Source organism: Thunnus thynnus, chromosome 21 (genome assembly GCF_963924715.1).
Source record: "Thunnus thynnus chromosome 21, fThuThy2.1, whole genome shotgun sequence".
In the NCBI taxonomy this organism is placed as follows: domain Eukaryota; kingdom Metazoa; phylum Chordata; class Actinopteri; order Scombriformes; family Scombridae; genus Thunnus; species Thunnus thynnus.
Window position 1 is genome coordinate 20,052,689 of NC_089537.1, and position 25,551 is coordinate 20,078,239.

Consider the following 25,551-nt stretch of genomic DNA (forward strand, 5'->3'; position numbering starts at 1 on the left):
AGTAAAATATTCATGACCAAATAAGCAGTAATCAAAGTTTCAGATCAAGATAAACACCATTTTTGGTTATTATTTATAAAGAGTTTAATACTAGGAGACTCAGGACTGTGTGGTTGTGGTTTGGTCAGTCAACTGTCATCACATTTTGAGTCAAATGTTGCTGAATTGAGATTGGTGTGCAGAATGTGACATCACCTTTTTTCAACTAAGCACCGCCCACTCCAAACCAGTGAGAAGTAAAAAAGAGGCTCACATTATGCTGCGGTACAATGACTTGTATTGAGTACCACATTCTGAAAATGTTGATGGCATTACGACTTAAGTTGTTAAATCCCTCCGTGCAAGAGTATAAAACGCAGGGTCATAGCTTCTGATTAGCTGTTAAAATTGTGGATGTATTATTCCCTCCTTCTATTATTGATCTGACCTTGGTCTTAGTGTCCCTGCTTCTTCCCCAAAATGTGACTTCACTTGCATGACATAAAAGCCGCCCTAACAGAGGTGAGCTGTCTGCTGTGTAGCTGGGGACTGGTGCTTGGGGAATCTCTGCCCTACTTCTTCCCATTTGTGTCTCTCTTTGTCTCTTGACTTGTTGTCCTTCATGGTCTGACAGTGCATCACTGTTATGCTTAGGTGTATTTTCTGGCAATCTTCACTCCATATCCTCTCTCTTCTTTTTTTTTTTTTTAATTCACCTCTTTTAACCTACCTCCCTTCAATCATTTCCCCCTCATCTCTTTATTTCCTGAGTCTTACTAACCTTGCTTGTGCCTTTTCCTGCATTTTTTGTTTTGTTTTTCTTTTTACTCTGCCTTGATTTGTTGCATTTCTTCCCCTCCATTACAGTTAGCTTGGGGATCTGCTTCTCCTCAAACAGTGAAGTAGGGAGACCCTTCCTGTGGAGCCAGAGGCGCCAGGTCTCACTGCCTGTCAAAACACTTAATGCTGACCTCTGTGCTGGTTACAGCAGTATGATGGTGTATTTTGTTCAAACTGTGTGTGTTCCTATTTATAGAATTTAGATAATTGCCTTTCTGCATCAGACTGCAAAACTAAAACTGCAAGTCCATTTGCATTTGACTAAATATTTCCAGTTACCCAATTAATGAAACATAAATATAATTACAAATATAAAGTATTATAATTAATACAAATGAACTAATAACCATCACTAGACAGATTGCCACTCTCTGCTGGGATCTATGGAAACTTGGGCAGATTTGGTGGGAAATCTGCTGGCATCACGTCATGTGCTATGCATCTGACCTTACATTGGGTAGCATAGTAAAAGCTTTTATGACTTGTGGATATGCTAAGTAGTAAAATCAACATTAATTTTATTGTTGATTGTTTTTTTTAATGTAGTTATGTGTTTGCAAGTTTTATTGGTTACTGGCTTGTTGGTCTGACGTTTTTCTAATTGCTGGCTGGCAGCCCACCTCTCGCCTAGACAAAGCCTGGACTTGAGTCATATGGTAGATTTTGTATTGGTCTTAGTGTGGGCACGTCTACGACAGCGACTGAACACTGCCGGCTTACAAAAGGGCCTCTTCAGCTGTGCCCATTACGTCACAATGCCATCCTATCATGCCCTGTCCTTACCCCTACAGGACAATAGTCTCAGTGTCACAAGCCAGTCTTTTATCTGACACCCACACTCACAGTGGAAGTAGCACACATTTAGCAAAAACAGAACTTGAGTTGAGTAGAATTTACATAATATAGTTTTAGTTCTTAAACACTGTGTGTATTATATTTGTGTAGAATTTGTTAGGATCAATTAATGATTCAGATTTAACAAAATGCTATCGGTGTTTTCTCCTACAGCACAGTGAATGGTACAGACTTGGACCCTAGGTCTAGTTCAGCCTCTAATGGTGTGGACGGTCAGGTGCCTTCCAGTTCCTGTAGCCCTGCTCTCTCTCACATCGTCAATGGAGACGCCACACCCAACTCCACCCCAGTCCACCAACCTTCAGACAGTGACACAGAGAGTAGGACAGGTGAGCTTGATCTTTAGTTTGCATTTTTACATTTGTGAATTACATTAACTTTTAAAGTAGAATCCTTTGGTCCCCAGGCCTTTTCAGTGCTATAAAATCATGCACAACCTCCCAAAATCTGCCTTATTCTGTTGTGTTTTTCTCATTCCTGGCCCTGTGAGTAGCTATGTTGTTGCATATGATTCATTTGAGAATTGGATAACTTGCTGCATTTACTGAATGTACTGTATATAATAAACTATAAGCTCATGTCAAAGATAGAAAGATCCAGATTATTACCAGAGCACCTCAGTTATACATGTTCATCTTTCCAGTAGGTATTCGTTATATTGCCTGCAGCTAGGCTCAGGCCACTTTAAGTTCAAGTTCTTCACGGTTGACTCAGTCCAGTGGAAGAGTGGAGCAGAACAGTAGATTTATTTTCATTAAGTGGGGCCTGTGATCTCTGCTGTTGTCAGCACCTGCATCAAAATTTCCCTGGAGAGAGAGAAAGAAAAGTGCAGTGTACGGTGGAGGGAATACAGGGAACCAATACCTGTCTACTGTACTGAGCTGCAGTTAACTATAGAATATCAGTTCTTCACAAGTATGCTAGTATCACTAGTGCTGTCACAAAAATATCCAGTTCAAGCAAATGAGAACTAACACGTAATTTGCTGGAATTAATTTGAATGCATCCCGTAAACCCTAATCCTAAACTACGTTGTTGACATGGTTCCCTTCATTCGTGTTGCCACCGCCTCACCCGTGACAAGCTAACAGGCGACTTCAGGTTTGTTGTTGTGGTAATGTTACTGTGAGGCTGTTGGATTTTTAAAAGACAGAAGATGAATTTTCTTTTATCTGTGATTTGTGTTGATTCCAAAATGCTTCACGCGTTACTTCTCAGATGGAGAAGTAACGATTTTCTGTTCAGCAAGGCTCGCTAGTTTCTTCCATTTGGGGTTAACAAAGAGAACAATAGTTGCATGGTTTACAGATTAGTCAACAGGGCATGCAATAGATCAGAGTGTCAGTGCATTTTATGAACACACCCCCACTAGAGTACAAGACACGGTTTGTTGCACTTGGAACTTTGAATACGGACAGATCATCACAGATCCAGTATTTGATCCCTCATATAGTGTTATCAGTGACACAGACAATAAATGATGGGCGAGGTGCTTTAAGTTGATGCATATATTAATATATATGTATACTTAACTCTGGGGTAACCTCATAAACTCATTCTAACACTACTAGACTAATACTTTTGTATATTCAGTCACTTAAAAGGCCTTTTTTTTTAAGTTAGTATGAAACCATTATAGTAACAACACAGACTTCACTGATATCGATATCAAGTGGTTGGTCCATGCAGATAACAGCACCGTTGTTTTCTCTGACTTGCCTGCAGTCAACGGGGAGTCCTGTGATGCTGCTCTCGGGCCATCGCCTGCTACAACAGGTGATGTGCTGCCCCCTGCAGATGACCACGAGGACTGCAATCAAGATGCCGCCCCGCCAGACTCTGACACAGCACCAAATAGCACATCTCAACCCCTGCCAACCTCCACACAGGCTCCAGCCTCCTCTACTGCTGCTAAGCCCACTGATGGCGCTCCTGCTCCTGCTGCTGCTGCTGCTCCTGCTGCTGCTCCTGCTGCTGCTCCTGCTGCTGCTCCTGCTGCTGCTGCTGTTGTTGTTGCTGCTGCTCCTTCTTCCGCATCCACCTCCCCAGCCCAAGGGGGCAATACCATCACAAACTCCTCGTCATCGTCCTCCTCCCCCCCAGCACTGGGAGAAACAAATGCCTCAGGAGCAGGCGGGTGTAGCAGTAGTAGCAATACAACTGTAACAACAGATGGGGCCAAGCCCAGACAGCAGGCCCCCAATGCTGGAGCATCAGATCCTCTGCCACCGGGGTAAAGAAACACCACCAGCTGCTTGTTTTATACATTTCATTACTGCTTCCCTGGCTGGTATTATTTTTTTAAGACCGTCTCTCAGTAAAACAGAGGGAGCCACCTTAAAGTGATACTCCACCCAACGCACAAACACCTGCCAACCCTCATATTTCACATTAATACAGCAAAATGTGCAGCCTCACCCCTCTTTCACAACCTTATCAAGTTGTTTTTTCTTTTTTTGGTGTCTGTGACAGCTTTCACCGCCTACTTATTTTTTCCCCCGAATTGTTGTTGCCTTTTAGGTGGGAGCAAAGGAAAGACCCGCATGGGAGAACGTACTATGTAGACCACAACACCAGAACTACTACCTGGGAAAGACCACAGCCGCTACCACCAGGGTGAGTCTGTCCCTGTTACTGGCTTTCTGTCTTCAGCCTCCTCCAAACATCAGGTTTACATGTTAAAACAATGACTTTTTGGCTGACGATGTCTGGAGCTAAAGAAAAGTTGTGTAGTTGAAGATTGATGATATTTTTAGTTAGTTTTAGGTTTGCATTCCTTGCATTACATCTGATGTGTGTAAATGAAGATTTCTTTAAGCCAGTGATAACACATAACGAGGTGTCCTGATACATGAATGTAAACAAAGAGCCCCATGAAGTGGAGTGATGTTTTCTCCACTGTGTATATTATTTTCTACGGCCATATTCAAAGTTTATTTTAGGTCAGTTTTAATTGTGCTGAGGTGAGTTTCAGTGAGAGTCGTTGTCTAGTAACACACCATCATCAAACAGAGTATTGCTTCTGTTATTGGTTGGTTCATTACTTACAGAACTTTAATTAATTGTGTTCCATTGAAAGTAGTTTCCTCAGGCCCTTTAATTTATTTTGAATTTAATTGCCTATAAGTCCGTTTCAGGTAGAAATAACAAAGGAAACTAAATGAGACACTTCTCATTCTGGGAACTTGTGAAGTGTACTTGTGACTTATCTGGCTGTCTCACTCTTTTGCTTAACAGCCTCCTTTTTTGTGTGTCTCTCTGTTTATTGTACCATCCATCACCTTCACTCTGCCAGATGGGAACGCAGAGTGGATGACCGGGGCAGGATCTATTATGTGGACCACAACACCCGCACCACCACGTGGCAGCGTCCAACTATGGAGTCAGTCCGCAACTTTGAGCAGTGGCAGAGCCAACGCAGCCAGCTGCAGGGAGCTATGCACCAGTTTAACCAGAGATACCTCTACTCTGTAAGACAATCCTTCCCCCCATCCTCTTGTCCCCTCAACCCCCTTTTTACACCTGTGAAATGTATGATTCCTTTTTCTGCCTAAGAAATGAAAAACCATCTAATACTTCGGTTTGTTAACCTGCTGAATTTATATTTTTATTTTCTTCTTTGGAAATACCACCCATATGATACTGTACATACATCCCACATACTTATGTATATTCAACTAATGTAAACATCTCCCATGTAAAAGGGAAAGCACACTGGTGCATGACCAGTGTGTCCTCCTTTTGTACATGAGTGACATTTAGATGATGTAAATATTAGTATGTAGTTTTGTATGCTATTCATGTCTCTGTTCCAATAAGAAGTCAGCTTCCCCTGCACCAAGGAAAATCCACATGAACTGAAACATTTGCACTGTCTTTACTTAAAACTCTGTTATTTTGAATCTTAAAAAGCAAGTGTTATTCTAGATACAACAGTATGTTGTTTTTAAAAATCCCAGTAGTTGCTGACCAAATATAAATCCGATAAATCAGAAAACTTCAATCTTTTGATCTTATGCTTAGTGAAACTTGTTATTGAGTCACCTGACCACACTGGATCTATCCAGCTTTAAACTTTTATCAGCTCGTCACCTTTTGAAATGTTCTTTTAGCTCAAACTATTTGCCAATACTCACCCAGTACTACCAAAACAGAGCAAACATGTTTAGCTCTGACTACAACCGCTTTTTAAAATCTTTTTGAAGATTATTTAGTCACAAGATCACTTTCTGGTGATCTGTGATGTTTTAGATCACTTTGCATTTTCTTTGAAATCTGTAATAGCAGGTCAGAAATCCAAAACACTACAACATGCTTTGGAATTATGAGTCTTATTGTAAAGTAAAAAGAAGTGACTGGCAGGAGATTTTCAATCATATCACTCTGATGAACTTAGAAATCATAGGCTCAGTTTCTGAGGGTGGTTACACATCATGTAAACCTTACATTTGTTTTGCACTCACTGAACATACTGTTTGGTATCGAGCTCAACTCATTTAGCCCAAAGGTGAAAACCTTACCTTGCCAGGATTTACAATATGGATGTCCCAGCTTCCGCCCTAATCTGGTTATCTTTGTGAGGGTCCCTCTGCTAAGTCTTTGATCTCAGCAGTGATGTCATCTTCACTGATGATTAGCTTACAACACAAATCAAAAGACAGACGTAGCTTAGAAGTATTGAGCAGTAACAAGTCACAGAGTCAGCAACATATCCAAACTTTTTGTTTTCATTTGGAATATAACCCTATTTCCCTGTTTACTGTCATGGAATATATTTGTGCTTAATTTCTTTTTGAATTCTTTAAAAATATCCTGTGAATTTGGAATATTTTGACCAGACTTCTGTCTTTCTGGTGATTTTAAATGGATGTCTATGTCTGCATCCCTCGTCTTCAGGCATCCATGATGTCTGCTGAGAATGATCCTCTTGGCCCGCTACCTCCTGGATGGGGTAAGTTCACATTCGTCCTTCTAAATACTGTACACATTTTCACTTGGTGTCATTATGTACTGTACTGTAAACGGGAAATAGATATTCATTGGCAGTTAAATATACTATATAAATACTTTGGGATGCTGTTTTAGTTATACCAAGGTTATTCCGAATGTGTCCAAATTGTTTTGTTGCCTCCACAATCTTCAACCTCCTCCCTTTTGAATCCTTCCCTCTGTTGTCACTACTCCCTGTTCACAAAGATCACAGATGACAGCTGGTCACATAAGTCTGTGTTTATTGTATGAGTCAGCACTGATGATAATCTGACATGTATTGCCACATAATGAGGCCTGCTGTTCATTCTATTAAGCTTCAGATTCCTCTCTGTGTTTTTATCAACTTCAGAGAGGCGCGTGGACGCCAATGATCGAGTGTACTTTGTCAACCATAACACCAAGACAACGCAGTGGGAAGACCCCCGAACCCAAGGGTGAGCTCAGTGCCAGAAACACCACAATAGAAAAAAAATGGACACACAGTTTATCACACATGGTTTCACTGTGATCAAGTTAAAAAAGTATTTGAAATACATGTAAAATTCATAAGATTCCTGCTCACTTAGGGATCTTCAAGTCTTTAAGCAAATAAACCACAATGTAATTATGTAACTAAATTCGCTCCAAATATTTAATGAGCTGAATAAATATTCAGTGAAGAAACTTCTGAGGCAGCAAGTGTATTTTTCTGATCTGGTTTCAATGAAACCCAGATGAGAACTTACAACCTTCACAGATAGATTGTGACGCACCATAATGTAAGGTAACATTTAAAGGGATAGTTCGCATTTTTTGAAGTGGGTTTGTATGAGGTACAGTGTATTACCTGCAGTAGATGAGGGTCCGCACCCCTGCAGTTTGGAGAAGCAGACAGGAGTTCCGGCACGAAAGCTAAGCAAAAAAATCAATAATGGTTTAGGAAGGAAAGGGCTGTCTGACAGCGAGGTAAAGCAGTGAAAATATTCTAAATATAGCGCACACTTCAATTGATATTGATTTTTTAGGTGGCTAAAATGCATTTCGCTGTTGGCCCGTCCACATTAGTACATTGCTTAGCTTCTGTGCTGGTACTCCTGCCTGCCTCTCCAAACTGAGGGGGTGCAGACCTTCATCTACTGCAGGTAATAAACTGACTATGGATAAGTACCTCATACAAACCCACTTCAAAAAATGCAAACTATCCCTTTAATCTACAAATACAAGATATGCAGATCACTGCAACAGAATAATTCTTTTTGGCTCCAGACTCTCTGGACATTCAGATAAAAAAGAGTTTTCTTTCACAGCTCTTTTTTTATTTCATCAGCTTTCAATCAGCTGTCACAGAACACATTCTACTTCCATCATGTTTTTAGCCTAAAATACTGATGGTTATGAATTAGAAAAACACAACAAGCCATTTTCTTCAAAGCAATTTCAAGTTATTTGCCCTTTGCCAACCAGAAGCAGAAAACCTTTTCCCATAATTTTCAGTCATGTTGACACAAGAAGCCTGTTTTCCTCCACACTACAGTTTGTACAGTGTGATGAGATAAACTTGATAGATTGTAACCCATCTTGCAATTCATACCTCACATGTTTTACAGCCTATAAAACATGGTCCATTGTGAGTATGTATGTTATGCTCATACACTATCTTGAGGGTCAAACTACCATGTAAGACTTCTCACTAATGCTTTATGATGTAGCACAGGCCACAGCTGGATGCTGTTTTATAAGTGTGCCTGGCCTGTAGTTTCACAGCAGCTGTAGTTTGACAAAACAAGTTCACATCCAAGTATGGGAGTAGAGTCTGCTGTAATCTTTCAGATCCATGTGAAGCACAGAGAAGAGATAAGTAAAGCCATAAGGGGTAGTGAATTGCATGTCAGTGATTGGAATAAACTTATTCTCAGCATTGTGATGTTATTACAAGTTGTTATTCTTGGACATAGAGTCCATTTTCCACATTTGTCATATAATTGGCCCATATTTGTGTGTCCCTTTTTGTTCTCAAGTAACACTGGGAACAAAACTCATGTGAGCAGAATATAGAAGAGACATTTCCATAACCTGACATTCATTATGTCACAAAGAGACATTTGCAGCTGTGAGAGGACCGGGGCTGTGAGCAATGTCTTTAAAGCATAATACCATGAGACATATCTATGGTTGATTTCAAAGGAATTGACCTCTGGAAGGTTTTTGAGCACGTCAAGGTTGTTACAACAGATCAAATCAAATTATTGACTACAACTCTTATAATGGATTTACTCAAAAGCAAGTCAGGCCTGCTGATCTTAAATCATTATGCGAGGTCTCTCTTTGTTTTTTTGGCACAGGGACAATTGTAGATGCATAATTGCATCAGAGTATCTCTGTATAAAAGTAAACTTTAATTGGAATGTACAAACTTTGAACAGTCCTCCTCTTGTATTTTACAATAAAACAATAACATTTATTTCCACTCATTTGATTTTTTTTTTTGTGTGTGTGTGTTTTCAGGCTACAGAATGAGGACCCACTGCCAGAAGGTTGGGAGATCCGCTACACAAGGGAAGGGGTTCGCTATTTCGTAGATCATAACACCCGAACCACCACTTTCAGCGACCCCCGCACTGGAAAGTCCTCTGTGTAAGAGCACATTATTCTGCATTACATAATTTTTTTTTTCCTGAGACAACTACACTACTGTCAGTAGCCTCAAGAGCTGCATCTCAGGGAGCTTCTGCATATTTTAAGAAAACATGTTTACAAGGACCAGATGGGGTCATTTTTTTTGCTTTAATCAAGTCATTGTACATACAGTTCAAGTGAGGTTAAGAAAAATATGTGTTGAGTCAGAAAAATGGTTCCCACTGGTATTGAATTTCAAGGCTGGTATTTCAGGCTGAGACGTTTTTAAGTAGTTTGATTGATTTGAATAGAAAGCCAGAAAAAGTCATGGGAACATACATTCCACATGAGCCACATTTTTTATATTAAATGGTGGAGATGCAAGTATTCACGGCTATAGAAAAAAAAGCTTCTTTTCCATTGCATCTGTCAGCTTATACGTGCTACATTTTGACTTTTTAAATCTTTTTGTTCTTCTCAGCACCAAAGGCCCTCAGATCGCTTATGAGCGCAGCTTCCGATGGAAGCTTGCCCATTTTCGCTACTTGTGCCAGGTAGGTGTTTTCTCTCTTAGTCACTCACTGTCTATCTTGTACTCACTCACTCTTCTTAATCTTATCTCCCCCTCGCCTACACAATGTATTTATGTTTTATTTTGTCTTTCCCCAGTCCAATGCTCTCCCTAGCCATGTGAAGATCACCGTCTCCAGACAGACATTGTTTGAAGACTCTTTCCAGCAGGTAAGAGGATCCTTCTACCACTGCTCTGGCCCAATGAATTTCTCATTATAGTGATGCATCACAGCATAGAGAGTTTCCTCTGATATATATATATATACACACACACAACATTCATGTTATGTTTTATCTGCTTACATGTGTTCTTGTGTGTTTTGTGTTTATTAGATAATGGCCCTGAAGCCTTACGACTTGAGGAGGAGACTCTATGTCATCTTCAGAGGGGAGGAGGGTCTAGACTACGGTGGCTTAGCCCGGTAATATAGAAAAAGCCAATCCTACCTTTGGAATATGTCCAATACGCTGTTGCATTATTGATTTTTTTTTTTTTTTTTTTTTTTTTTTTTCCCCCCTTTTCGCACAAATTAACAAAGCCATTCAAACCGTTGTGGTAACCGCCATAAAAAACAATTATACCTCACATTATAAAATAGTTGGTTTTTAAATACTGTATTGGACCTGATATAAGACAACCCCCCTTTTCCAACACCTGTACATCATAGTATAGTTACATACTTACACACTCTCGTCCAGGCTCTTAGAAGTGGTCAAAAACTATTTTCTCCAGCAGTTATCATTTATTAGAGTGCCTGTTTGTCTTTTTGAGCTCCTTATCATCTGTCACAGTGGTATTTGACAGCTTGACATATTCCGTTTCTGCAGTAGAGACGTCAGAAAAACACTCCTGCAGGTTAAACTGGACTAACTGGAAACACTTTTAGTGCTGACTGACTCCAACACACTCACTGTAAACAGACTGTAAGACCCTCGCTAGCCTAGCAACATTAATGCCACAAACAACCCACAATGCAACACTTCGTGCAGGAGTTGGTTTTAAACCGGTACTTTATCCATGCAAAAAGAATATCTGATGTTGTGAACACATAACTGTCTAGATGCCAAATATAAGACGACCTCACTTTTTCAGACGTATTTCCAGGAAAAAAATCTGTCTTATATTTAGACCAATACAATAAACCTTTTGGATGCATTTATTCCTGTAATGATCTATTCTTAACGGCCTCTATAGTCTAAATGTTTGTCTTTATTATTATATGTTGTCATTAAGAGGCCAACTTTGCAGCAGGAATATTTTTCGGCGTTTGGCAGGCATGTCATTCTTTATGTGAAGCCTGAGAGAATAACTAATGTCCCTTCACTAGAGCCGCTCACTCAGTGGTGATCATCTTGACTCTGCGGTGGGCGTGACGTGATTGAGTAACTGCAGCAGCCGATACGTGTTCAAGAAAGTTTAGAATATGGCATTAGCTAAAAAATCTGAAACATGATGTCTCTACTGCATTAAGAATGAATAAAAATGTGAATTTTATAGTGATTTATAGAAAATCAAAACTTTTGTGACAGCAAAAATTGTAAGCATCTCCATCTTTTTGTCCCACACCTCACTTTACAGGGAGTGGTTCTTCTTGTTGTCCCACGAGGTGCTGAACCCCATGTACTGCCTGTTTGAGTATGCCGGCAAGAGCAACTACTGTCTGCAGATCAACCCGGCCTCGGCCATCAACCCTGACCACCTCTCCTACTTCTGCTTCATAGGCCGCTTCATTGCAATGGCAAGTTCACATGCAAACCCACACACGCAACAGTCATCTTACACAACGAACTATCCCTTTAAAACACAAACACAAGAACCGAAAGATTAGACATGAAAAAAGATTTTAAAATAAAATACAGGCACATAAATCACCAAACTGTAAGTAGATTTATTTTGCCATTCTTATTATCTCGAAGATACAGTTCATTACAGTTTTATTTTTATTTATAAAAACTTAACTGATATATCTGTTACTGTGCATGTATTATGCTGATATTTAGTTAGCTGTACAGATAAATGTTTTTTATGCATGAATTTTCCATTGCTGTACGCAATCAGCATGTGTTCATAGTCTCGGATTGACCAGCACAGTGAAATAAGATTGTCTATTTTTATTTGGTTACAGGCACTTTTCCATGGCAAGTTCATCGACACAGGCTTCTCCCTGCCTTTCTACAAACGCATGCTGAACAAGAAGCTAATCCTCAAAGATCTGGAGTCCATAGACCCCGAGTTCTACAACTCACTCATATGGATCAGGTAACATGTCTCTTCGATATTTATATGCGTATTCCTATGACTGTAAAGGGCATGGCTGAAAAATGAACATATTTGAAGTCCATATGCATGTTCAGTCACATTTCTGTCAAGCATTTAAAGCCAAAAGCCAGTTTTTTTTTTTATTGTTGATATGACAGTCATAAATATTGTTGCACTTTACAGCAAGTGGAGCCTTTGATTGAAGAGCCACTATGTGCATTCTTGAACTAAATGCTGTTATTGAACTCTGATGCAGGCCAAACAAGTGCACAGAGATCATCTGAAAAGGTCGGGCTTGGTCCACTCCAGTATTGATCTCAACCAGTGATGTTATGACCAACTACAATATTTTTCCTGAGATTTTTTTGAATCACTCAGAAAAGAGAAATAAAGTCACAAGGGGCAGTGAAGTGCAGCATGACAGTCACTGGAATGAACTTTGTGATTTTTTTTTTTTCCCCCCTATGGATCCGTGCAGCACTGGTGACGTAGAATGACAAGTCCAATCTACCAATGAATGAGTTACCTGTCAGACCATATGACTTTACAGCCCTCTGCTTTCTTTGTAATAAGTCTGTGAGAAGCCGAAACAGACTCAAACCAAAAGGCTACAGAGTATCATGATTTACTTTGGTCTTGAACTCTGGCACCAAACTGCAGGTGTGAAAAGACTTGTAGACAAGATAGTGACTTTCATCTACATCGTCCAAAATCACAAATGTGTCTCGGGGAGCTTTGCAGTCACCCGGTATCTTTTGACCCTTGATTGAGATAAGGGAAAAACAAAAAGAATAGAAAGAAGTGGCAGTAATAGAACTTTAAAAAAGGAGAAACAGAATGATTGGTATATGTTACGTAAATAAAGTACATAACATCTAATACTTAGTAAATATTAGGTGTAATACGTTTCAGACAAACTATTTGGAGTGAAGACTGTGGATCAGAGAGAAGACTTTGTTACTTCAGCCACAAAAACCTTTTTTCAATAAGACTACACTTACACACAAGAGGCAGTTTAAAGCCGTTCACACAGACAAGATGCTAATAGAGAATGAAGCAGTTCATTGCAGACATCACAAGATGCAAGAACAGTTATGAACACAGATGGAGGAAATGCTGGAGACTCAGCCCGTGTTTGCTTACCTTAATAAGATTTCAAAACCATTTTTGTGTTTTATGTTTGCAGTAATGAGCTGTTTACCCTCTGTCATACTGTGATAGTAACGGCAGTCTCATCTCTCCTCAGGGACAACAACATTGAGGAGTGTGGCCTGGAGATGTACTTCTCAGTTGACATGGAGATCTTGGGGAAGATCACCTCCCATGACCTCAAACCTGATGGCACCAATGTCCTAGTCACTGAGGAGAACAAGGAGGAGTATATCAGGTTCAGTGTACACACTGTTTTATCCTAACGGCAACAATATCTGACCTTTGAACATCACATAGAGTAAATCATTCTCTTTGTCATTGGCTTTACAGTCTAATGGCAGAGTGGAGGTTCTCCCGCGGGGTAGAAGGTCAGACCAAAGCGTTCCTGGATGGCTTCAATGAAGTGGTTCCACTTCAGTGGCTCCAGTATTTTGATGAAAAGGAGCTGGAGGTGAGCAGCATGCCTGTTAACAGTTGTGCAGTGGTAACTTCTGTTATCTTATCTCTATCATGTGTTTATTTTAATCCCAATAAACTACCCCACTCTACCACAGAGCTTTTTCTTCATCGTCATTCATGACATCATTTCAACCATGACTTTATTCTAAATTAATCAATCTGGTTAATTCATCTTTACTTAAAAAGAATGAAATAATGTGGATGTGTTTAGAAAAGCATTATATTCTCTTTTCTCTTATGTGTTTAGACTTCTGCTTCAGTTTCTTTGCTCCGTGTTTTGCATATGACTTATGTATTGTGTGTGTGTGTGTGCACGCATGTGTGTGTTTGTTGCAGGTGATGCTGTGTGGCATGCAGGAGGTAGACCTGCAGGACTGGCAGAGGAACACAGTGTACCGTCACTACACCAGGAACAGCAAACAGATCATCTGGTTCTGGCAGGTATGGTCTCACACACACATACACACACACACACACACATGCTACTGTTTTTAATAGAGAGGACAGAATATTGTATGTGTTGTAAGTGTTAAGGCCCAAACGCATTAAAAGTGATAATTGATGCGTGTCATTTGATGCTCCTATGGCGCACCGCAAGCATGAGATTTAAAATGCCAACACCAAAGAACCAACACAGATTTCTTATTTTGTTCTTTGTATTAACCGTTGCATTAGTTTGATGTATTGAATTTGGCTTTATTTGACTTTATATTTCAAATAAAGTTTGTACTGTATCATAACTTGGATTGTATATATTTGGCGCTGGATTTGCAGAAATGATTGAGCCAACAAGAATTGCATTTTAGTTTGTCTGATATTGTTGTTTATAACATCTACTGATGATGATGGTCACTGATGAGTGTGTGTGTGTGTGTGTTGTCGCCTCCCCTGCAGCTGGTGAAAGAAGTTGACAACGAAGTGCGTCTGCGGCTCATGCAGTTTGTCACTGGAACCTGCAGGCTTCCCCTGGGCGGCTTCGCTGAGCTCATGGGTCAGTGACGGACAGACACACAGATTTATACATTTACTGCATAATCAGACACTTTGAGACTCCAACAGCTGCAGATACAGACTATACACATGTAGACTTTTTCTTCTGTCCTCTCACCTTTCTTCTTCTTTTGCATTGTAGGAAGTAACGGGCCTCAGAAGTTCTGCATTGAGAAAGTGGGGAAGGATACATGGCTTCCTAGGAGCCACACATGGTGAGGGGTTTTCTCTACCAATGATTCATGGGATTCATGTCTCTCTCTGTACAGCAGAGTATGATGTAATTTTGTCAAACACAGTCCATGTGTCCGAGGTGCAATGAGGTGTGGGTCTGTTTACTGTCTGAGAACATTAAATAGTACAATAGTTTCTTTTTTTTAGCGTGGTAAAGGTTTAGTATCTCTGGGATAATTCGTAATCATTTTATGAGAATACTGCTCATAACCAGTGTTAATGTTTATAAAGCATCTGACCCTTCATATTGGTAATCTTTGGTTCTCCCTCTCTGTCTTCTCAGTTTTAACCGCTTGGACTTGCCCCCTTACAAAAGCTTCGAGCAGTTGAAGGAGAAGCTCCTCTTTGCCATCGAGGAAACAGAAGGATTTGGCCAAGAATAGAGGAAGGAGTCTTACGTATTTCCCTCCTCTCCCCATCGCTGTTTATTCAGCCAAGTAAAATAAACAAAAAATTGCACAAGATAACCACCAATGTATATAAGCTATTTTATCATTTTAAACCAAATCTTAATTTGCAGCATCATTTTTGCCGCAAACCTGCCCCCCCCCCCCAGCCCTTATATATGATATGATACCCCATCATGAAATATGCAAGCATTTCAGCATTTTTGCTCTTCTGTTTAAAAACAGAAATCATGGATATTTTTTAAATTTCCTCCCCACTGCTGGCTGGCTTTTTAAAAGAGACTGAAAGTGTTTTTGAGAGGATTTTATAGTTGAAGCGCAATCTTCTTTTAAAGCTCTAGTTCTATAGAGCTTTTAAAAGGCGAGTGTAGTGTCGGGGTCTGGTGCCTGAATTTTTTTTTTTTTTTTTTTTTCCCTCCCCCCCTCCCCCCCCTGTTGGGCCCATAGTAATTGTTGCAATTGTTTTTGCGTGCTTGCATGGCTGCCTCTGAAGATGAGAAGACTGCTGTGACCTCCCTTCTTCACCACACGCACACACTCTTAATTTACTTTACTATCATCATCAAAAAGGCAGAGTGTTCAGGATGGACTAATCAAAGCAGAGAATAACACTGTCATACAGTTTTCCCTCAATGAGATTCTGGACACCAGGACAGAGAAAGAAGTGTCCTCCTGTTTGGACAAAGTTAAGAAAAACTTGAACAGCCCTCACAGCCTCCCTGTGGTGAAGTTCCTGGAGAAAGGCTACTATATCAAGAGGAATATAAGGACTATGGGGAAAATATTCATAATGGATTTGAAAGACTGAACTGTGTGTGTAAGTGTGGTGGCGGTGGGGCTTGTGCTTCATAGCGCTGAGGTTTATGTTGCAGGCCACCTCGACTGAAGCCCACTGCCAGACTGAAGCACCGACAGAGAAGGACTTTAGTTGGTAGACAAAACACACCAGGATGACACACTGAGCTGTTTGGAAAGTTGTCACAAGTCAAAAGATAAAAGACAGATTCTGTGGCTCAACTGTTCGCATGCGCCCGGCTGATTCTCTTTTGCCTTTTTGAGTTTATGATCTTGGTCTATAAAGTATCTCCAGTCCTAAAACCCCACTGTGGTTTAAAGAGCACAAAAATGATTCTTCTTATTTGATAACATTTACTTCAACCCTCAGTTATAGGTAACACACTACACAAATACCCCTACAGTGCATCATACATATTGATTCATACCAAATGAAAAAGCAGAGTTTAACCATAAATATTATTGTCAGCATATAACAACTGAAAGAATTTCTTGAAAATCACCTACATCTTATGTTGTAATAAGGTCCAATGGACATCTCATTCATTATTCATTCAGTAACCATTAATAAGTCACAACCAAAGCCAGTACTTTATTGCATTATTGCCTTTATCTTGTTACTAAATGTCCTTTAAATGTCCTTGGATGAGTTTTTTTTATAATTTGGTCAATGATCATGAAATACTTTAGTGCAGCACCTCTAATCTATCAAATTTCATGTCTTGAATGACTTGAAAGCAATATAAAATATACAAATATTGCATGCAGGCAGTATAGAGCGGTGACTGGTCAGACAAAATGAAATAAGCGTTCAACACATTTTTTGGGGGCTTCTGAAAGTATTAACTGGCTACAGATTGTTAGGAAATAACAATTTTGTCATAGACAGTGTGTATCTGCTATTCGGCTGCATAGTTATCAGTGTGAGTGTGAAAAATAACCTCGAAGCCATAGTGCTGAGCCCTGTTCCTCCTCCTTCCCTGAAATCATGATGTTTAATTTATTCAGCCCATGTTCAAGCTCCTTTTAAGGGTTTTGTGCTGAGATGAGATAGCCTTACTTCAATAAATCAGTAAAGTTGAGGCTGTTTGGAGAAAAAAATGAGCTTGATTCACATACAAGTAATAATTACAAGACTCCATTAATGAGACACTAATATGCCACAGACCAAATAACATGGAAACCTTCCACAGTGACTCCTCAGCTGCCTAAAGCCTGTGTGGAAACGTACACAGCAGCAAGCCTGATGAAGCATCGCTATATGTTGAGTGTTTTTGTTTTTGCACCCCCTCTTTCCCCCCATGTCCTTTCTTTCCATAAATGCTTCAGGGGACATGCCCTTTGTTTTCAAAATGTCACGTGTAACTCCATTGTTTTCTAAATGACAACTCTGGTGCTTATTCTTTCAGTCGGTGGTCTTAACGCAGGGGGGGAAGCTATGGCAGTGGCAGGCCATTCTTCTTGTTTTCTCTAGCATTTTGTTTTTCAGACCACTGCAAACAGCAGCAAGCTGCTTTAGACTTTTTTCTAGGAGGAGCTTGTGACTAGTCAAGTTATCAGTCTTGTATATAACATGTATTCAGCTGTCCCAGTGGAAGAGCTGGAAGGAGGGACGACAGTATGAAGAGAAAACATTTACTGTAGCAAAAGGAGCCGACTTTTAAGAGAAGTCCAAACTGCATAACTCTGTGCTTCCTTTTGAACAGACACCTGTAATCAAAGAAAATCAACTGTGTATGTGAATATTCATTGTATAAAGATAATGAAAGTAAATAAAGTACTAAATATTATAATTAATTACACAGAGCCGCCGCTCCATTGATGGAAATCTGTGATGCCTTTGTTCTTATCAGAAATAGGACGTTTCAGATTGCCTTCATCGCAGCCAGTAACTAGATTAAGCAACACCTGGACAGGTGTATTCTCACAAAGCAAAGCTGATTCATGATACTGTATATCAGTTCAGTATCTGATAATGCAGCAGAGAACTTATTACTGTGCTGGCTGCGGTTGAGGCCATCTGAAACGCATCCAAACTGTAACATATCGCGTGTAGATACACACTGTAAACACCAACTACACTGTACAGAATGCCCCTTTACCGGAGACGATGTGTATAGAAGATTCATTTTTAATCTGCTTTCACCCATTTTAAATGAAGAGAGATGGATTTATGAGATACAAATAAATAAGTGAATAAACCCCCCCTCCATGACCGTGCTTTTCTTTTCTTTGTTGTTGTGTGATTATCAGGGGATGAGAGGCCCTCTGCTCAGGATTCACAACTAAACTGTTGGCAATTTTTGTTCTGTTCTTAAAGAAAAATAAAACAATGCTCTTAGTTGATCCTTTTTCTTTTGATTGGATCTTGCCTGTGGAAAGAACCATATTTAATAAAACATCTGTATCTGAACATCTTTACAGCTGCTTTGAGTTTATTTTTGGTACAATTAGGGTAAATTTGACCCTTAAATCAGAGTCCAGTATCCAGTATTTCTTATTGTAAGTATGATATCACCTCCTTGTCAACTAATGATTAGCATCCTTGGAAATGTGTGAAACCATACAAGACAACTTGTGCGGACAGTTGGACAACGGCGACAGTAGAGCTGCTCAGTTCCCAAAAAACGGCAACCATTTAGCTGACGATGCATTTGTGTCTGTGATTTATCTTTGGTGTAAAAAGAAATACTTACAACTTTCAGGTAGATCTGACACACCACAGAATAACTTCTTTGCTCAGGAATCTTTTCATTAAATGTTAAAAGACAAGCATATATACCATTATTTTTATCTGGGTAAAAACCCTGCATATCAGTTAATTCAAGAAGGATGAAAACATCAGCGTATGTGTGAAATAACATTCACTCTGAAATTAAGAAATGAGTTACAAGTGACTGAACACAGACACTGATCTGAATATTTACTTGGTAATGAAACAGTAAACAGTATTTCATTAAAACAATGTTAAGTTTTAAAAATGTAATTGACAATATGATTTTTTTTCCCCTTAAAACAGGAAGTGTGTCACTTTCTTTGCTACCTTTCTAGAAAAAGCAACAATGTCCAGATGTATTTTCCAACATTTATCCCAGGAAAAGCTCTCCACTCAGCCATTTGTCAGAGAGAAGTCAGCTTAAAAGGAATGGAGACATAAGTAGATACATGGAGAATGATTATGTTTACTATTGCATTATTAAAAGTTGCATTTTGTTTTAAATTCAGTAAAAGCTGAATGATTAGACAGTCCTCATTGTCTCTGTGCCCAAGGCCACTCACAGTATTGCTGCATTAATATTATAAAATCATAAAGAGAAAACATTTTGTTAGCAATTATTAACAGTCCAAAAGTCCTGAAAGGCATCATACTCCACATGCTCATCTTAGCTTCTTCAAGAGGTCAACAGCTTCTTTATGGACCTGCAGAGGAACCAAAAGAACAAAAAAGCATTGAGTATGTTCACATCAGCACGTACTGCTCATGCAGGTGTTGTAAAGTCTTCCTCATGTAAACGGTAAATCAAAGGCTTAGTGCTTGTACCTCTTTGTCTTCCAGTGTGTGAGCAGGGTAATCTTTTGCTTTGGTCAGCCACAACAGAGCATTCACATTGTCTTTCTTGGCCATGTAGGTCTTCCCCAGCATTAGCAGGTTTTTGCTGTAGAAATTAGGATCAACTTGGAAAAATAAAACAAAAGACAGGAATTTGTATTAGCTGGATGCATTTTGAAGTCTAAAAGAAAACCCTTTATGAAAATTTCTTAAGTGTGTGAGCTGCTGCCGACAGATCTGCAGACTTAGAATTCAAACTGTCCTCTGAGACATTATTAGTATGCTGTGTTTTACCTTCTTCAGCTTTCAGGAAGAATTCCAAAGCCTGAGAAGAGGCAGAAAAACATATGACTTCATCCGAATGTCAAGACATTAAACTGTCACTCCAAGCCCAAACCAAAAAGTGATGTAATTTCAGCCTGAAGCTGCGTTGTAACAGTCAGCCGTTGCACAATTATTAACTAATCAAAGAAAGAGTGATATTGACAGAGCAGTCCTCACCTCGTCATATGTGGAATCAGGTGGTGTTGAGAAAATTACAGCTGCAACCTTGCGTTGATACCATGGCAGCTCAGCAAAAGCAAAGCACCTGAGAGAGAGAGAAGATATAGGGATTCCCTTTAATAAATCCTTCAGTGAGTTAAAGGTCGGGTTCACAATTTTTCAAGTCTGTCTTAAAATAACAGCCACATGCCCACATGAACAGTGAGAGAGGTTTTCCTCACTGGAATCATTCCTCCTGTTCATACTGGCTATTAAAAGATCTCCTTCAAATGTGCTTTCAATATAAGTGATGGAGGCCAAAATCCATAGTGTGTCAGTCATTTTAAGCAAAAATGCATTTCAGTTGATCTGAAGCTTATATAAACCTTCATCAGTCTGAGTTAGTCATATCGAGTGGATATCTGCCACATTTACAGTCTTCTTAGCAACAAAGTCCCTCTTTGTGTTTCCTCAAACAATGTTTCCCCGTTGAGCTGCGATGGAAGTACAGTAATAAAAAGAGGGACTCTGGCACTAAAAAGACTGTAACGTTGAAAGATATCTACTTGATTTGACTCATTTGGACGCTGAAGCTTCATATTAGCTTCAGATAAACTTTTAAATACATTTTTGCACAGAAGGACGACTGTGGATTTTGTCCCCCATCACTAACATTTTGATGTATTATGAAGGGATCTTCTAATGGTCAGTATGAACATGAGGAATGATCTCAGCAAGAAAAACATGTTTCAGTGTTCATTTGGGACTATTGTTTTAAGACAGACTTGAAAAACTGTGAACCTGTTTAAAGTGCCTGATAATATTTTGGCCCTTTAGTGTCATTTTAAACAAAAAGTCCCAATTCACAAATGCAGTCTGTCTGGTGATGGACTTTCTAACCATGTTAGCTCCATGGCTCTGTGGACTGCAGTGTCAGCCAGTCCACCACTTTGGTCCAGACCGAAAAACTTGAACAACTTTTTAATAAATTGCCATGAAACTTTGTACAGACACTTATAGTTCCCAGTGGATGAATCCTTCCAACCTTGGTGACCCCCTGACTTCTTCTAGTGCTACTATGAGCTTGACATTTGTGGTTTTGAGTGAAATGTCTCCCCAACTGTTGGACATTCATGTCCCCTATAGCATGAACTGTAATAACTCTGGTGATCCCTTAACTTTTCATGCAGCACCATCATCAGATCAAATATTTAATTCGTCTAATACGTTGGTTAATGACCAAATATTTGCCAAACTAATAATTCACATCAGCTGCCACTGTACCTTGTTGCTAATTAGCAAATATTAGCTTGCTAACATAGTTGGCTAGGATATTGAACATGGTACACATTACCCTCTAAACTGTTAACGTTAGCATGTCTTTGTGAGCTTTTGTGTTTAAAAGCTCAGAAAACTGCTAGTTATAATTTCAAACAGCCCAAGGTAACACATTCAAATTGCTTTTTTTTAATTCAACCAACGGTCTAAAGCAGGATATTCAGCTTTCTATCATATGTGACAAAGAAAAACATAAAACATCATATTTAAGAAGCTAGAACCAGCACAAGTTTTCTCATTTTTTCTCGAAAAATAGCAACAAAATAAGAAAAACAACAATTTCTGTTGCTCGACTAAACGATGAATCGAGCTATATGTTAGCATGATGAAGTTAGCTTTTAGCTCAAAGCACAACTTTATCATCGCAGACCTGCTAGCGTGGCTGTAGACTCTTAGTCTTGTTCTGACATTTTTGCCTTTATTCGATAGTCTGTAGAGAGAACACAGATGACATACATCAAAAGTTCCCTGGCCGGACTCCAACTGGGGACATTGCAGTTACATGGTCTGCCTCTTCAAACCCAAAGCCACCAGGAGAACTCCTCTGTTGCACTTCTGTTGACATTAAATACTAAACAAGTATGTACTTCAAGATATTTTTGACTTCAAGATATCCATGGAGAGTGGTAACAAAATGTTTTTTTAATAATTTCTATGAAAACGCAACAATATTGACAAGTACAGCTTTTGCTCCATAACAGTATCTGATCTCCTCTTTCATTAGAATCTTTAAGTCTCATGCAATTTATCTATTAAAGTTTCTCCATCCGGTTTATTAAAGTGTCTCCATCATCTCCAAAGCTTCCCTACAGAAACCAACTTATTCTGCTGCCAACTTCACTTCCTCAGCCTGAAACACCCTGAGCTGTCAAGTCTGAAACACAACTGGCTGGTCCTAGTTTGTATCAATGTATGCTGATCTTTCAGATGCTCCAGAAGCAGCTGTACTGAAAAATGTTGCACTTACAGTGTGTTTTGTTACAATAAAAAGAAAGATTCAGACTCACCAGTAACCCAGAATATGTAAGGAAGTGGCATCTTTGGGGTTGAGCTCGATGGCTCTCTGGGTAAAAAGCAACATGTTTCACTTCAGATTAGAGTTAAATGTGATACAGTGATAATGTTACATTGATCCAAATATCTTCTCACCTCTAGATGTTCCCTGATGATGTATGAATTTCCAATTTTCACCTTGACTCCCTCATAATCTCCAACATCGCTTAGACACACTGCGTACCACTGCAAATGAATTCAAAGTTTAAAGGTAGTTTATTTTTCTGATAAAAGCCCTAAAGAGAAAAAAAACCCCATCATGACCACAGATGTGATTTGTTGTAGGAAAACTAAGGAAAAAAAGTTTCCTCTTTTCCTCTGACAACCCAGATGGAGATGATTGGTAAGGATTACGGAGGTGCTTCTCCGAGAAACCATTGTCTCACCTTATGTGCTGCGAAACAGTTGTCATCTTTCTCCAGTGCCTTCTTTGCATATTCAAAGGCCTCAAACATCAGCTGCTTCTTCTGTTCAGCCGTCTTGTCGGGCAGGACGGACAGGTCACGAGAGGCCCGGGCCAGCCTCCACAGGAACTCTGCATTATCACTGGATGCATGACAGTGTGCATGGAAACAAAACCAGATCTTAAACTCACCATGTGTAGAAAATACTTGACTTTAGTGCCCCTTAGTGGTAATATCACAAAAAGAACCTAAGGCAGGTAAGCACTCATAGATATATCTATATATCTATCTACATACCTACCTACTAGGGACATGTATGGTATTTGTATTTGTATTAAAGTGTTAAAATAAGTGTTCTTCAATAAACATTATGAGAGGGAGGGTTCCAACGCTGGGTCTCAAACCCCTGTCTCCCAGACTACAGATGACTGCGCTGACTACTCAGCTAAACCTCAGCTTCACCAGACAGTGAGAACTGCAGCTATTTCTACAACCATGACACAGAGACAGACAGCGATGTAACCTTGCTACGTTACGAGTCCTGACCTGCGTGCTATTTGTATTTGAATAAAAGTCATACATATATGACTTGTCTATCCTATTTATCTTGAATATTTATGATTTCAGCTATTTGATCTGATGCAGTGGAAGAAGTTTTGAGATCACGATACCACAGCATAAAAATACTCCATTACAAGTACAAGTTGCATTAAAAATATTACTTAAGTAAACATAAAAGTATTAGTTGCAAAATTTACTTAAAGTATTAAAAGTAAAAGTACTCATTTTGCAGTCAGTGTTATATTTATGATATATACTGTATTCAGATATACAGCCTGTAAAAAGTATTCACAGCTCTGGGAATTTGTCATGTTTTGTTGTCTTAAAACATTGTACTTACTAACATTCCACCACTGCAGTGATATCTATTTCAGAGAGAGGAGAAATTAGACAACACAAGTGAGAACTTGCCTTACCTGTCCTTGTACTGCAGGAGCAGCTGGTAGAGTTTCTCTGTCTCTGCGCAGCTATACAGGTAGTCAGCCTGCTCCAAAACCTCCTCTACACACACACACAACAACAACATCAATTCAATTTTTTAAAAAAAGTCTAATTCACCACATAAACCTCAACAAACATCCCTCCCTCTCTCTCTCTTCATTTTCTTTCACACTGTCTCAAAATGCTTGTGTGCCACAATCTGTAACAGTGTGCCAACTACCTTTTTCTAAAGCATGAACGACGGCTGAACTCTGCACCCTGTGATAAGCTCCGTAAGCCAGACAGGAGAGAGCAGGGAGCCCCAGGAGGAGAGCGGCTCTTCCACCCTATAGCACAAGAAAGGAAGTGACAAAAAAGGTATAAACACACATAAGGAAATGAATGCAAGTGGCTACTGGGCAGGCTTTAAAGAGGTGATTCCTGGGAAATGAATTACAATGATCACCCTCAGTTGACCTGAGGTCACCTGAGACCACTAGAGTAGCAGGATGGAGGCAGCAGGTCATTGAATTGGGCTGTTTAGCTGGGATTCTGCCTGATCTGTATACAAAAATCCAGACTATTCGTACTCATTAACATCATAATGACACAAAGATTGATACACTTCTTTAGACAGCTGTTTCATCTTGATGTAAAGTTGCAGGACATATGGCGCAGCTCCATGATCATAACAAAGCCCTGCTGCCCTTTCACCTAAATAAGCATAAAGCCACTCCTGTTCTTCCAATGCAATGTTTCTTAAACTCGACCATGTCCAGCAGTTGAATGTGAATGCTGTTAACAGTTTAGTGCAGGATAACAAAACAGTCTGAGTGAGAAATAAAAGACATATAAATTTACTGTCAGAGCAGTAGTCCTTCTTAAAGTTGTCCAGTAGTATCGCTGAGCCCCTCTGACTCTGACGCCTGACAGTAATGTCCTGCTCACACAGCGCGTAAACATTGTGCCAGCCATGGTGCGAAAGCTCCCGACGCTCAATGATCAGGAATTACGAAGCTTTCACAAATTTATGGACCGGTGTTCGCAAATACTAACAGACGGGGAGGTTCAAGATCACAAACACAAAACGTTGCAAAAAAAAAAAAAAAAAAAAGACTCCTCCCCACTCTATTCACTTCTATTTTTTCCATTTTCCATTTTCTATCCAACATTCAACAGAATGACAGAAAATTAGACAAAATTGATCTGACGGAGAAAAAAAACAATTTTAGAAAACTTTATTCAATTTTCCAATCTTCCATTGTTAATTTTGTAGAAAGGGGGGTAGAAAGAGAACAAAACAAAACAACAACAAAAAAAGATAAATAAGATAATAAAGATGAGGCTTTAAACGTTTTTGTGTTTTTAACTAAATGATAAGGTGGTTTAAAAGGGCATTTTAGGTGTAAAATACGTAAAACAAAACAAAACAAAACAAAAAAACACACTTGAGCAAAAGTAGTTTGACAAAAGTTAACACAAGAAGGCTTTTTGTTGGTTAAAAATAAGTTTGAAAACAAAAAGAGAAGCTATGTCAGCTATATAAACATCTTAATGGGATATTCTACCTGTTACATGCTATTTAACTACCGCAGCAGATGAATTTATTAG

General features: G+C 39.4%; 2 protein-coding genes across 2 annotated transcripts in view; one reads left to right on the forward strand and one right to left on the reverse strand.

The window, feature by feature from the left end:
- The window catches only part of LOC137173639 (NEDD4-like E3 ubiquitin-protein ligase WWP1), a 33,372-nt gene extending 14,820 nt beyond the window's left edge, over positions 1-18,552 (forward strand). The window contains exons 8-25 of the mRNA XM_067578545.1: positions 1,828-2,003; positions 3,400-3,907; positions 4,195-4,290; positions 4,970-5,144; positions 6,571-6,625; positions 7,016-7,100; positions 9,151-9,279; positions 9,743-9,815; positions 9,931-10,002; positions 10,168-10,256; positions 11,414-11,573; positions 11,961-12,094; positions 13,341-13,481; positions 13,577-13,697; positions 14,042-14,146; positions 14,600-14,696; positions 14,838-14,910; positions 15,213-18,552. Of these exons, the coding sequence (XP_067434646.1) occupies positions 1,828-2,003; positions 3,400-3,907; positions 4,195-4,290; positions 4,970-5,144; positions 6,571-6,625; positions 7,016-7,100; positions 9,151-9,279; positions 9,743-9,815; positions 9,931-10,002; positions 10,168-10,256; positions 11,414-11,573; positions 11,961-12,094; positions 13,341-13,481; positions 13,577-13,697; positions 14,042-14,146; positions 14,600-14,696; positions 14,838-14,910; positions 15,213-15,312 (2,389 nt within the window). The 3' untranslated portion in view covers positions 15,313-18,552. The remainder of the gene's footprint in view (positions 1-1,827; positions 2,004-3,399; positions 3,908-4,194; positions 4,291-4,969; positions 5,145-6,570; positions 6,626-7,015; positions 7,101-9,150; positions 9,280-9,742; positions 9,816-9,930; positions 10,003-10,167; positions 10,257-11,413; positions 11,574-11,960; positions 12,095-13,340; positions 13,482-13,576; positions 13,698-14,041; positions 14,147-14,599; positions 14,697-14,837; positions 14,911-15,212) is intronic.
- A 489-nt stretch (positions 18,553-19,041) lies between these two features.
- Positions 19,042-25,014, reverse strand: rmdn1 (regulator of microtubule dynamics 1). Its single transcript, XM_067578546.1, has 10 exons — positions 24,802-25,014; positions 24,182-24,287; positions 23,937-24,021; positions 22,942-23,101; positions 22,652-22,741; positions 22,510-22,565; positions 20,183-20,270; positions 19,976-20,006; positions 19,673-19,806; positions 19,042-19,551 (listed from the first exon to the last, which is right to left on the reverse strand). The coding sequence occupies exons 1-10, from the start codon at positions 24,913-24,915 to the stop codon at positions 19,510-19,512; spliced, it is 906 nt and encodes a 301-aa protein (XP_067434647.1). The 5' UTR covers positions 24,916-25,014; the 3' UTR covers positions 19,042-19,509.
- Between the last annotated feature and the right edge of the window lie 537 nt (positions 25,015-25,551).

Excerpts from the sequence above, each read along its gene's own strand:
- rmdn1 (XM_067578546.1), bottom strand. The coding sequence starts at position 24,915 with ATGGCTGGCACAATGTTTACGCGCTGTGTGAGCAGGACATTACTGTCA. Across the intron at positions 24,288-24,801 it reads GAAGGACTACTGCTCTGACA|GGTGGAAGAGCCGCTCTCCT; the intron begins GTAAATTTATAT and ends CTTGTGCTATAG. Across the intron at positions 24,022-24,181 it reads CGTTCATGCTTTAGAAAAAG|AGGAGGTTTTGGAGCAGGCT; the intron begins GTAGTTGGCACA and ends GTGTGTGTGTAG.